The sequence below is a fragment of the Rhinolophus hipposideros genome (genome assembly GCF_964194185.1).
Source record: "Rhinolophus hipposideros genome assembly, chromosome: 3".
Lineage (NCBI taxonomy): Eukaryota > Metazoa > Chordata > Mammalia > Chiroptera > Rhinolophidae > Rhinolophus > Rhinolophus hipposideros.
This window is the reverse complement of record NC_138049.1, coordinates 25,898,123-25,911,203: the sequence shown is the minus strand read 5'-3', so window position 1 is coordinate 25,911,203 and position 13,081 is coordinate 25,898,123. Positions and strand designations below refer to the sequence as shown.

At 39.8% G+C, this 13,081-nt stretch overlaps 1 protein-coding gene across 2 annotated transcripts in view; it reads left to right on the top strand.

The window, feature by feature from the left end:
- The window catches only part of PDE7B (phosphodiesterase 7B), a 290,443-nt gene extending 277,984 nt beyond the window's left edge, over positions 1 to 12,459 (top strand). For both annotated transcript variants that reach the window (XM_081044492.1, XM_081044491.1), the window contains 3 exons: positions 1,815 to 1,911; positions 4,731 to 4,811; positions 8,706 to 12,459. In XM_081044492.1, the coding sequence (XP_080900618.1) occupies positions 1,815 to 1,911; positions 4,731 to 4,811; positions 8,706 to 8,932 (405 nt within the window). In that variant the 3' untranslated portion in view covers positions 8,933 to 12,459. The remainder of the gene's footprint in view (positions 1 to 1,814; positions 1,912 to 4,730; positions 4,812 to 8,705) is intronic.
- The last annotated feature ends 622 nt before the right edge of the window (positions 12,460 to 13,081 follow it).

Sequence of the window (13,081 nt, the reverse complement as noted above, 5' to 3'; positions counted from 1 at the left end):
GCAAGCGAGATCAGGGTTTCGTGTCAGTAAGTTGATAATATCTCATTGTTCCTTGTTTGATAACTGCTTCACCACAAAGTAGTCCCACTGGGCAGTTGCGTACAGTAAGAATCACCCACATAGTGTGCCTTGTTGTAAAATTGACCACTGTGATATCTGTGGAATTTTAAAAGGCTGTTTCTATAACACAAAAGTACATTATATTAACTATGGCACAAATGAAAAATTGAGAACCGAGTAGCCTGCCTTTACCTAAAACCTATTTAATCAAATCCTGCTTGACTTCCTTTTATTACCTAAACTCATCTTTTCATGTGAGGCTCAAACACGTTTGCCTAGTCTTACCACTTTTAGGCACTAATGTATAAATTATATTAACTGAATGAATTGAATCATGTTGAGCCCCACCCATCGTGCTTCATTCTGTGGCAAGAAGCCACTTATGACATGAGAATGAGAGGAGAAGCATACCCACAAGTAGAACTCTGGCTTGGTATCCAAACCAGGGCTTTCTTTTTTCCTTTTTTTTTTGATGTACCATTTTATCCTGTCTTTCTACTTTCCTTTTGGCAAAAAAGACTGAGTGGATGGATCCTGGACTCATCTAAATAAACCAATTTTAAGCAGGGAGATGGAGCTGCACGCTGCAGACTGAACTGTACAGTCTTTTTTGCTCCATGTCTTCATGCTGCCCTCTAGCTGTCCAAAGTGCTCCATCTTTTCCAGGAAGCACTCTCCCCCCCAGCTGTAGCCCTGTATCTCCCTCCTTCTTTCTTCCCACAGGAGGCTTCTAGTCCCAGAGTACTCGAAGATCAACCAGGTGTCTGATTTTAGCGACTCAAGCCGAGTTGTGAATAGCTGAAAGATTTGGCCTGAACATTTATTTGCATTTCAAAAGGAAAGCTGGCTAATACAAATGAATCCTTAAAGGCCAGAACCTGGAGTCTGTCCCCTACCGACTCCCACATGTATTGGCCATCTCACCTCCCACCCCGATTAACAGGAAATAAAGAAACCACCAAATTTGCAACTGAATATTATCCAGGCTCTCCTAGCCCCCAACCCTGCTAGCAGCTGTGACCTCAAGGGACTGGGTCCAAACACACACACATTGCTGGTGTGCGTGGCACGTCACAGGCGCCCATCTGGGCAACAGTCTCTCTGTAGGTGGTGGCTAAGGGGGAGAAACTACTTCTCTGGGAATTCAAGGTAACCCCGCTAAGGTCAACATCACTGACAAAGCTGGCCTCCCAGAACAGGTCAGGGTGAGGCAAGCTAAGAGGCCTTGATGTAACTCTGCAAACAGAGCACTCCTAGAGTTGACATGACTTGGTGCCCTAGCTGGCAGTCTGAGTGGTGTGCTTATCCACACACAGACACAGGCATGTAAATGCAAACACACGTAATTTAAGTGATGTGTGGAGTCGGTCAATTTGGCCACTGTGAGAGTGAGGTCCAAATGATCTTACTTGAGCCTGACTGGGGGGTCCTTGTAGCCTACCTGCTCATGAGGGAGCCAGACTGAGGCTTTCTTTGGCCCGCCCACCCCAAGTCTCCTCAGAAAGCTCCGTGTCCTTGGCTGGTAGTTCTTCTCTCCTCTCACTGCTATAAAGTGGGAGTTCTGAATGAAGTTCTGTGTAGTGGTGACAAAGTGCTATTCCCTGAAGAGACACGTCAGGGAGGCCCTATGTGCATATGGGCCGGGTACCATGAGGCACGCTAGCTAGAGGGTTGGACAGCCCCTTGGGCTTGGGGTGCATTTGCTGCTGAAGGATCACCCGCTGACAATCTCTCCCTGCCCTGTCACTTCTCAGATTGCCTTGAAGTGTGCTGACATTTGCAATCCTTGCAGAATCTGGGAGATGAGCAAGCAGTGGAGTGAAAGGGTCTGTGAAGAGTTCTACCGGCAAGGTTAGTAGTGACCCTACAGCTGCCTTTTCACTGGCCCTCCTCCTTGTAGACATTTCTCCTAATAAAATGGGAAATGGCTAATCTATCATGACATTTGTTCTTTCATCAACTCTTATTATCCTAACCTTTCTCTTTAACTCTCTTGCAAACTGTCCATCCCTTTTTTGGAAATAATTTAGAAATAAATAATGTTGATTTTCTAGGGAAACAGGTAGTAATGGGGTCCAATAAAAGTGAGTGAAAACGGGATATATATATATATATATATATATATATATATATATATATATATATATATATATGTACATATACACACACACACACATTTTTTTTTAATGGCTTTCCTCTGTGGATATAAAAATGTGAGAGACGGTTTGATTTTTACTCTGACCTTCATTTTAATGAGCTGAGTGCAGCCTAAAGGCTAAATGCTGTTTGAGGTCAATGTTTTCCACTCTGACAGAAGGGCTTAACTTCTTTTGTATTCATTCCTTCCCCTCACTTTCTTAAATAAGGCTAATGAAATAGAGGCCAGCTGACAGAGAATTGAGTTCCTCCTCTCAAACAGATACAGTGAAAAGACAAATGGCCCCAAGTTAGGGTATAATTTATAAGGGATGAATCTCATTCAGAAACAAGACAATGAATTAGAGCAGGATCTTGACATTGGGTGGGATATCGGCCTTCAAACACAGCATCGTTTCTTCAGGCCTGGTTTCAGTGCTCAGGATGTTTGTTCGGTGTCCTGATCTTAGTGACAGGATCAGGTTTGAGAGGCTGAGAATGAATAAAGCCTGAAGTGTCCCACATACCAACAAGTAGCAACAGTGAGCCTTTTGGAGAAGCCTCCATCGAAAGACGTGTCAGTGACATTGTGATGGTCCCAAAGACAGAAGACAAAGCAGAATGGATTGGGTTCATGTGGGGACAGAAGGCTCTGTTCCCCGTCTCTTATGCTCAGAGGAAAAGTGCTCACGTAGCTCCGACAACTCTGCGTAATTTCACTTCAATTGAGTGTGAGTGGTTAGAAGGCAGAAGATCAATTCTAGTCACCTATGATATAAAATCTCCACTGAGAGAGAAAAGAACAAAGGAACATTGGATGAAATTGGAGCATGGAGGTTTTAAATTAGATAAGATAGATACTTTATTTACTGTGTGATACAGAAAATATTGAAATAGCACAGTGAGAGAAGAGCTAGTAATTTCCAGAATAGCTAATTCATCCTTGGAAATCAAACAATGGGGCAGAGAAAAGATTCTATTCTGTCCCTCTTGATTTTGACTCAGTCCTGTGCTCCTGTTGGCACTGATTGAAGTTTAACACTTTCATTTGCTTATCTTGTAATTAAATTTGGATTATGAGCCACTCAGGGATCATGTCACTTGGGCAGATAGTAAGGTCCACAAAGTTGGTGAATCAAAGTTGTTAACTAAATGGAGTAAATGGAATCAACCAAGAAAAATACGTAAGCTCTCTCTGCAAAACCAGGTTGTTGTCTTCGTAATATATGTATGTGCAGCATTATAAGATGGAATAACCTAGAACATTTGTAACTCTGATCAAATTAACTTGTGACTTAAAGCCAGAACTTCCAATTCATGGTAGGAAACTGTCCATTAGTTGTACTCTTGTTTTTATAAAGCTAAAATAAATGAATGGGACTATATCAAACTTAAAAGCTTTTGCACAGCAAAAGAAACCATCGACAAAATAAAAAGGCAACCACTAGAATGGGAGAAAATTTTTGCAAACAGTGCCTCCGATAAGGAACTAATATCCAAAATATACAAGGAAATCATACAACTCAACAACGAAAAAACAAACAACCCAATTGAAAAATGGGCAGAAGACCTGAAGAGACATTTCTCCAGAGGACATACAAATGGCAAATAGACATATGAAAATCATCAGAGAAAAGCAAATAAAAACCACAATGAGATATCACCTCACCCCAGTTAGAATGGCTATCATCAACAAGACAAATAGTAACAAGTGTTGGAGAGGCTGTGGAGAAAAAGGAGCCCTCATACACTGTTGGTGGGAATGCAGACTGGTGCAGCCGCTATGGAAGGCAGTGTGGAAATTCCTCAAAAAATTACAAATAGAATTACCATATGACCCAGCAATCCCTCTCCTGGGTATCTACCCAAAAAATCTGAAAACATTTATCCATAAAGACAAGTGTGCTCCAATGTTCATTGCAGCTTTGTTTACGGTGGCCAAGAGATGGAAATAATCAAAATGTCCTTCGATAGATGAATGGATAAAGAAGTCTTGGTATATATACACAATGAAATACTATTCGGCCATAAGAAAAGATGAAATAGAACAATTTGTGACAACATGGATGGATCTTGAGATTATAATGCTAAGCGAAATAAGTCAGACAAAAAGTAGAGAACCATATGATTTCATAGATATGTGGTATATAAACCAAAAACAACAAAAGAACAAGACAAGCAAATGAGAAACAAAAACTCATAGACACAGACAATAGTTTAGTGGTTACCAGAATGTAAGGGGGGGAAGGAGATGGTAGATGAAGGTAAAGGGGATCAAATATATGGTGACAGAAAGAGAGTTGGCTGGCTGGTGAACACACAATGTGATTTATAGATGATTAATACAGAATTGTATACCTGAAATTTATGTAACTTTACTAACAATTGTCACCCCAATAAACTTTAATTAAAAAAAAAAAAGGCAGGGAACCGTAATTTGAAGAATAACTTCTTCCAACTGGATCGGTAAAACTGTCAACACTCGTTTTTATAAGTTCTAGATTGCCAATGTGTTTCTTCTTTTTTCTTCTTAGGTGATCTTGAACAGAAATTTGAACTGGAAATTAGTCCTCTTTGTAATCAACAGAAAGATTCAATCCCTAGTATACAAATTGGTGAGTTGAATTCAATTTTAATTTTAAAGGAATTGTTTTGGCACCTCTGCCAAAAATCACAAAGAAGATCTACACATAGCTTTTGAAAGATCCAAAATGGTTGAGTCCTAATAAACACTCTCATCATGAGTGTAATCTATCAGGTAATTTACAATTGAAAAGTTATGAAAAATAGGGTAAAGTCTTTGTTATAGGCTCTTAATTAACCTGTATTGACTTGGTAGTTCAGAATCAAATCAAAACCAAGTAGAATAGAAGGAAAGTAATAAGAATCTACTATTTGCTGCTGAAGAGGGGATTAGCTCACACTCTCTCTTTAGGACTTAAAGGGAGGAAATTGGCCTTTAGGACCCTTCCAATTTGAGTCACTACCCTTTATCCCCAACACACAATCCCAAGGGTTCAGACTCTAGGCCGATGCCCTGTAAACCACACTATATATACCTCTGTTCTGGAGTCCCATGCTTCTCTACTCCCCTGAGACTGAAAACTTGATTTCAGTCTCATTCTCTTAGGACTACTCTCTTAGGACTACTACTCTCATGTGTCAATTGCATTAAACTGTTAAATTCTAATGTTACTACATCTAAGGTAATTATTATTTAATAATTAAGTTATGCAAAGATCATTAAGCAAATCAAGCTGTGGAAATTTTAAGCATCTTAGTAGGGGAAATATTTTTGACCCAGTAAGAATTTCTATCACTCCTTAAAACACTCTACCAATTCCATCTACATTTAACGCAAGTCTTTCTTTTCTTTGCAGTTCCCTCTATATAAAACCAAACTCAGAACTTATCAGCTATGGCCTTGACATGTACCTGGTCATGTGCTTCACTAGTTCCCACAGAGCTCAGACAGCTTAATGCAGTCACAGTGCCTCAGACCTCTGCAAGGCTCAAAGCTCAATGCCTTGACATTGGAAGGGAAGGGGGCACCCAAAACGATAAGCTGAAAATTAAGAAAACCAGAATAAGTTAGAATGGTGTGCTCATAATCACTGTGGGTCACATCTCATCCACAGTCCCACAAAAGAATCATAAACTCATCCTAAGGAGATAGGGACAAAATTAATCTAATTACAAAGATTCAAATGGAATACATAGACATTAAAATAGGTGTGTTGGAATTCTAAGATTATTGGTTGTCCTCATGTTTCCAAATTGCCCTTAATATCATGCTGTTGTTTTTACAATTAAATGGACTCCCCCTCCCAAAAAAGGCAGAGGGGGAGTCTGTTATTAAAAAACGGCTCCCAGGAAGAATCCAGAGTGGATGAAGCTACAGAATTGCTGGGGAATGGGGCGGGGGAGGAACATCAACAGAAATGCTGCCGAGCCTCCCTGTTCAGCTCCCTCCCGTCAGGCTGCTTTGGTAGCGGAGGTTCTGCAGGTATGATATAAAAGGAATAGGTCCTAACCCAAATCCTAATCCTGGGACCCAAATTTGTTAAACTCTGGCTCGACAGAAATTTGTCAGGCACCTGTTAAAGACATTTTGAACTGTCAAAGAAAAACATGCACATTGGTAAGCCCACAACCTGGGTTTGCAAGACAGACCTGCTTTCAGAGAGTCGCTCCTGTTGTCATGAGAACACACATATTTTTGTCAGATCGTATGTCCTGATTTTCAGCTCAGGAAAACGTGGTTACCATAGATACCTGTTTTTAAAATGGGATGGGGACTGAATGACTAGAAAAATCCCATGGATGCTATACCAGTACACCAATAATAAAGGGAAAGAGCAGGTGATTATTAACCCTTAGCACATACATCTTTCTCTGCCACTGTTCCACAGCTCCCAGGTATGTAGGTTCAGGGTTGGGAGGTGTGGTGTGTGGGGCTAAATCAGGCTAACCTAGAAAAATCCAAACAGATAAACAGTCTAATGGGAGCTGCAGGCTTCAGCCTTCCAGACAAAGATTTTTCTAGTGGGTCCTAAGTGATGCAGCAATTTCCTCTGCCCTTATTCTTCTGGGACTGAACAGGTCCCCTCTCTTTTTTTCCTGTCCCAATCCACAATGAGAATTTCCTAAGGGCCATCTCAGGTATAGATCTGATTTTCTGTTTCAGTAATTCATATTTACCCAAGTGGAACTGGGACTTCGTATCTCCTCCCACCCCACATCATCCTACCCCAACTCCTCCCCTCTTTCCATCAAATTCTGCATTTTAAAAAGAAAATATTAAATGGACTAAATCTGTAGTTGGTGAAATCTACAGAAAGGTGAAGAGCAAGAGGCTTTCTTTCATTCCTTGTTTACGCTGAGGCTACTATCTCTCCCTTCCCCCATCCTCACCCTTCCAGGAAGACAATATCCTGGTAAAGTCAGTCCGGGCTGGTCCAACTCACTGTGCAGGGATGAAACAAGTTCCCAAATCTGATCATGCAGAAGCCTTTCTTCATTTGAAAAATGGCCTCATGGTATCTATTCAGACTTTAAAATGGCTTTCCTATCTACTACTGTAAGAGGTCGTTATATATGACAAGTAGAAATATAGAGGTGCAATTCCAGAGCAATTTCAGGAAGAAAATTAGTTGGTTTTTCAGTATTGGATTTTAAAATGTTGGATTTGTAACTTCTTTTATATTTAAGGTAATCTTGATAAATATTCACCCCTTAAAAGTTAGAATAACATAATTTTGCAAACTATTGTTTTAGATATCTAATATCTCATTGCGCCTGAGGTAAAAGATATTAAAAATTAGATACAGAGATTGTGAAGGAGGTGAAGAAAATTCAAGAATGAAATCCTTACTTGATGACTCCCTACATAAACTTATTAAAATACATAAAGTCGCTGGTTTAACTTTCCTCCTCAGGGTCGGGTTATCTAAAATAATCTCATAATATTTAAATTATATTTCACAAGATAATGCAGAAATGCGAAATAACATTTGCATTGCTTCATCCTTTCCCCATCTCTATAGCATCCTCAAAGGCCAAGTATCTGCCATTTGTCAAATAAAACGATAATCAAATCAAGCCTATAATTCACATGCCTGTACACATACAGGACTAGTTGGTGGAAGATTTTGTTATGCTGAGATACACTTGCCTTTTTCCCCACATCTACTTTTCAAGGAAACACAGTAAAACCTAAGATTCTCCATGTTTGTGATAATTCCAGTAATTCCAGTCTAGACTGAAAATTATCTTTGCTTTACTAATCATGTTCAATATGAAACACACATTAGCAGTGAAACATGATTAGAAAGCAACAAGTCCAAAATAATTAAGAGAACAGACATGCAAACAAAGAAGTCTAACATCAAACAGTCTTCACCTAGTCATTAAAACACGACTTTTATGCATGTCAAAATCTGTATTGAAGATGAACTTTTATTTGCCTACACTTAGTTGTTTAATATAATTGAAAGTAAGACAAAATTAGGAAACACCAATCCTGAAAAAAATATCCTAGAGGCTAAATGTATGAATGCTTCAGGTGGTCTAATGATGTGCCCCTTCCTGATATAATGTTCCCTTTGCTGCCTCCTCTTTATTTCTAACACAGACTTTCTTTTAGTCTGTTTATATGTCTTTCTCCCTCTCCAAATAATAATAGTCACTATTTATTGAGTGTTTAGTATGTGCCAGGAGCTTTCTAAGCATTTTACATGTGTTAAGTCATTTCATTGTCATCACAACCCTACTGGTTTGGTACCCTCCTTAGTTCCTTTACTCAAATGACGAAACTGAGGCACAGAGAAGTTAAATGCCAAGCCCAAGGTGACATGTCTTATGCCCCTCCGCTGAGGGTAGGGACCACGTCTTGTTTGCCTTCATCTCCCTGGGTCGAGTACATAGTGGGCCCCAGTCGTGTTTGTGAGGGACACAGGAAGTATATTTTCCTGCCCTTACGGTAATGGGTTTCGCCCTGCCTGTTTTAGGTTTCATGACCTACATCGTGGAGCCACTCTTCCAGGAATGGGCCCGTTTCACTGGAAACAGCGCCCTGTCTGAGAACATGCTAAGTCATCTTGCACACAACAAAGCCCAGTGGAAGAGCCTGTTGCCCAAACAGCACAGAAGCAGCAGTGGCGGCGGCAGCCCAGACCACACAGACCACGGGACTGAGAACGAGGAGCAGACTGGGACTGAAAGTGTCGCTCCATAGAGCCAGACAGGACTGCCCCCCTGCTCTGCACACTGAGAGAATGAGAACTTAAGTAGAGGCCTCCTAAAAGGGTAGAAGCTCTGAGAAGTCCTTGCTGATAAACCCAGCCACTGTCTGGATTTCATCCTGGGGTTGTTTGGAATGCCACCCTCCTACTACTTACCTGCCTCCCCTCCTTTTTCCAAGTGTACAGAAGCCATTCGTCACCTCAGCATTAACTGCCGAAATGAGCAACTCCATTCAGTAACCGGGGAGCCGATTCCAGGGGCAGGCCTGCCTGCCCTTCAAGGAGAAGACGGAGGCGTAAGAAAGAGGTGCTTGTGCCATGTCCCCCAGGGGCCCTGGGTCACATTGTGACAGGCAGCTGTCCCAAGGCCCAGAGCATTTTAGCATTTGCCATCTGACTGCTGATCTGCATGACAAAAACACCAGCATATTTGCAACTCCAAGGATATTGGTCTTAAGTGCAAGAGCACAAATGAGAACGTGAGAGAAAGTACCTTCTATTTTAATAATAATTATTACAAAATAATAATAAATCTTTTTAACTTTTATATTTTATGCACTAGACAATGGATCTAAAACTTTGGACTAAGATTACTCAGTGTACCCAAACTTGAACAGGGGGTTCATTGTTTTGTTACTGACTTTATGCCACTTTAGGTAAAAGGTTTGGCATCTTCTCAATTTAAGAAACTACATTTCCTATCCGATCCAAGGGGAAGGTGCTGTACAGTTCATTCCTTTCTTTGCACCATTAGCCAATCTGTCTTTTATCAATAACTCATTTTCAGTGACATGTTTATATTCACACATGTACATTTTCTGTATATACCAAGCTACTGATTCCCATGCCAAAATACATGAGTATTATGGGATTGCTACCTGTATAAACAATGGCACTGTGAACAGAATAATGTTAGTTTTAATACAAGAGGATGCATTTGTAAATATGGTATAGAGTTTATTAATATACTATTGTTTGCAGATAAAGGCCTTAACTTTAAACATCTGTCATCTTCCGAAAGCTGCCCAACTTAAATCTTCACAGATGTTCTTCTGAACTGCCTTCCCATGTCCATCTTTATGCTTTCCAGCTAAAGTCACAAACCAAACTGCATAAAGTCTTTGAGGAAATATTTTGGAAACTTCACATGCATTCCGCTTGAGACCATAGTGCTTCATCTATGGCACCAAGCATCGTTTCCTCTGATTAATGAGACCCTTCCGCAAGCCTGAAGTCACCTTTCAATGCAGAGATGTTGCACATTCTGTTTCCACAAGCCCGCTGATAAGCTTGTGTTTATGTGACTCTTGTCATGGAACGTGGCGGTGTGTCAACCGCGCAGGAGACATAGCAGGGCTCACAAACCTTCTCTGACCCTGTCATCTAATCGTCAGGGAATACCCTGCTCCCCTTACCACACTTTCGTCTATTATGGCTACAGTACCAAAGCACCTTTGGGTTATGGTTGGCGTGTATTTCTTTGGTGTTAATAGTAACTGGATTTTTCTTGTTCCTTAATTTCTTGTGAACAACTATCCGACTGTTTAGCTGAAGTTAACATGATTTAAGTAAAGAAAATATTTCAGTTTTCTGACAGAATTGACCTTCCTGGCAGGTCACCGTGCTTACTTATGGCTCCAGCTAGCACAGTCACCTTGGAATTCTGTTGCCATTTTTTCTGCACACACTTGGCCGTAAAATCAATTTGTGACAGCATTCTTCTCTAGTTGGCTAAACTTTGTGCATTGAACCTTTCCTTTAGAAGTTCTAGCATAACTAATGTTAGATGAAAATTGGCGATGCCCCTTTATGTTTTACCTTAAGCAATGTGGTAGTGAAAGAATGACAGTACGATCATTTTTGCCACTATCAAGCTGTTTCACAAGCTGATAGAATGACAGCTAACTCTCATTTCCTAAGTGCAACTGTTGTTTTTTTTTTTTTCCTCCTAACATATAAATGAAATGTTAGAAGCTTGACTGGATTGTAACAAGTTCTTGTAGAAAGACTGAGACTTACAGAGTTAAGGTTTAGGGGTAATTTTGTAAAGTTGGTCATATTTTCATTAAAGTCAGAGAGATTTTCAGATGGTACTAAAGAAAGTGTGAAAACCTCATGAAATGGGTGGATGATAAGTTGAAATTGTTGGTAGGGGTAAGGAGGGAAGTTGTGAAAACTAAACACTAACTTTATTTTTCTGTAATAACTATGGATTGACATGATTCTTTATTGCTTTAATACTATGACGTTCTCAGCTTGGTAAGGCCCCAAAAGAGAATATGTTGAATGTATTCCTGCTTCCAAACCTCACTTATTTTGGTTTGGTGATGCAGAGACGGCTTTTGAGTAGTATGTTTTTAAAGTACATGAAATCAAATCAAGGAAAGCAATTACTGGGGACAATAGGGTAGAAATAAGAAAGAAAATGCAGTTTTTAGCTATTCCTTGATTTTAGGACATGGACTTTGTTTAAATTATATTTATATCATAACTTAAATAAATAAGAGTGGGGGCATTTTTAGGAGTTCCAAGTTTATAGGGTAAAAGTGTTTATGTTACAATTAGGTCTTGAAGAACAGCTCACTGAGAAAACTATCAAGTATCCAATAGTTAAGCCTATGAAGCAGCTACTAATACAATAAAAATCTGAAGTAAAATGAGATGTGATGCATAAACTAGATGCATTTTTGTCCTCCTTTCAACTGTCTGGAGATTTCTTGAGTTCCTCATTTTTTGGGGGGGAAAAAGAGAGAGGGAGAGAGAGAGAAAGAGAGAGAGAGAGAGAGAGAGAGAGAGAGAGAATGTGAAAACTTTTTTTTCTCTCGTACTACTGACTCTCTTGCAATATTTCAATAGAAGAAGCCCAGTTACTAGTTAAGACACAGCTGGTGGATCACCCATGGACTTTATCTTCACATTCTTCTTCTCTTAGTCCATGGACCATCGATAGCTGACTTAATAAGTTTAATACTTTCATGGCTTGAGAAGAAAGGGATCAAAGGGCTATTTTAGTAAGCAAAGGTAAAGTTAAAATCAAATTAAGAAAGACTATATATCACTGCCAGGCCTTATAGGTAAAGCCTGCTTTTTCCTTCTAACAGCATCCGTGAATAGTCAGAACCTTGTTCATGAAATCCTGACCTACCCATAATTCCCTGCTAGGCTGAGTAAAAATCCAGCTGTTTCTACCTGCTTAAGGCTTCCCACAAAGGGATTTGGAGCGTGTCCTGCAACACTGTCTTCAGATAGCACTTCCTACAAAACAGAGACTTGTTTTGTAACCTTTTCTCATGTAGAATCAGATCTGCTCACTGATTTGAAAATGGGTTATGAGCTTGTATCTCACTGTATTTCTTATGCTTTGTTCTTTTAAGCAAACCCTTGAAACTGTGTTGTTTTGTGTACACGTGTGAGGTTTGGAAAACAAAAACAAAAACACCTTGTGAGTTTTTGCTCAAAATGTGGCCTAAATATCCATTGGCATGTCTTAGATGAACAATTAAAATAAAGATAATTTCTTAAAAATATAACAATATGAAAATATCCTGATTCTCACCAGGAAACATGTTACCAGCTATCCAATGGGATTCAACACAAATGACCTCCTGCTCCGGGGAGGAAACTTTCAAGAAAAAGAGCACAGATGCAGACATGGTGGTCCATGTGACTCATTCCACTAGGGGCTGCAGAAATAGCCCTGTCCATGAAGGCTTCACTTGCCAGTTAGTGCCGAGTCAGGGAAAGAGGGCCACCATTCATCACTCCCTTTTCCCTGAGTCCTGATAATTATGCTCATTCACATTTATCAAACTCATATATGAAAGAGAATGAGGTACAATGTTTTATGTTGTGAAAACGTAGCATTACGTGTTCAAAATATGGTTTTGCATATCACCAAGCCACCAAGAACAATAGTACAGTTCAGACAGGACAACTGAGTGTCCTAAATGTATCTGGAAACAGAGGAAAAAAACAAACAACACATTTGTTTCCCAGAAACACTTTTGTATCTTTACATATTCTCCCCACATCCACTCTATTAAGATCTGTATTCAGAATCTCATTGATTTCTTAATGCCTCCCATGTCTGAAGGCAAAGCTCTTTTTCCTTTGTGTACATTCTATATCATAAAATCAAAATC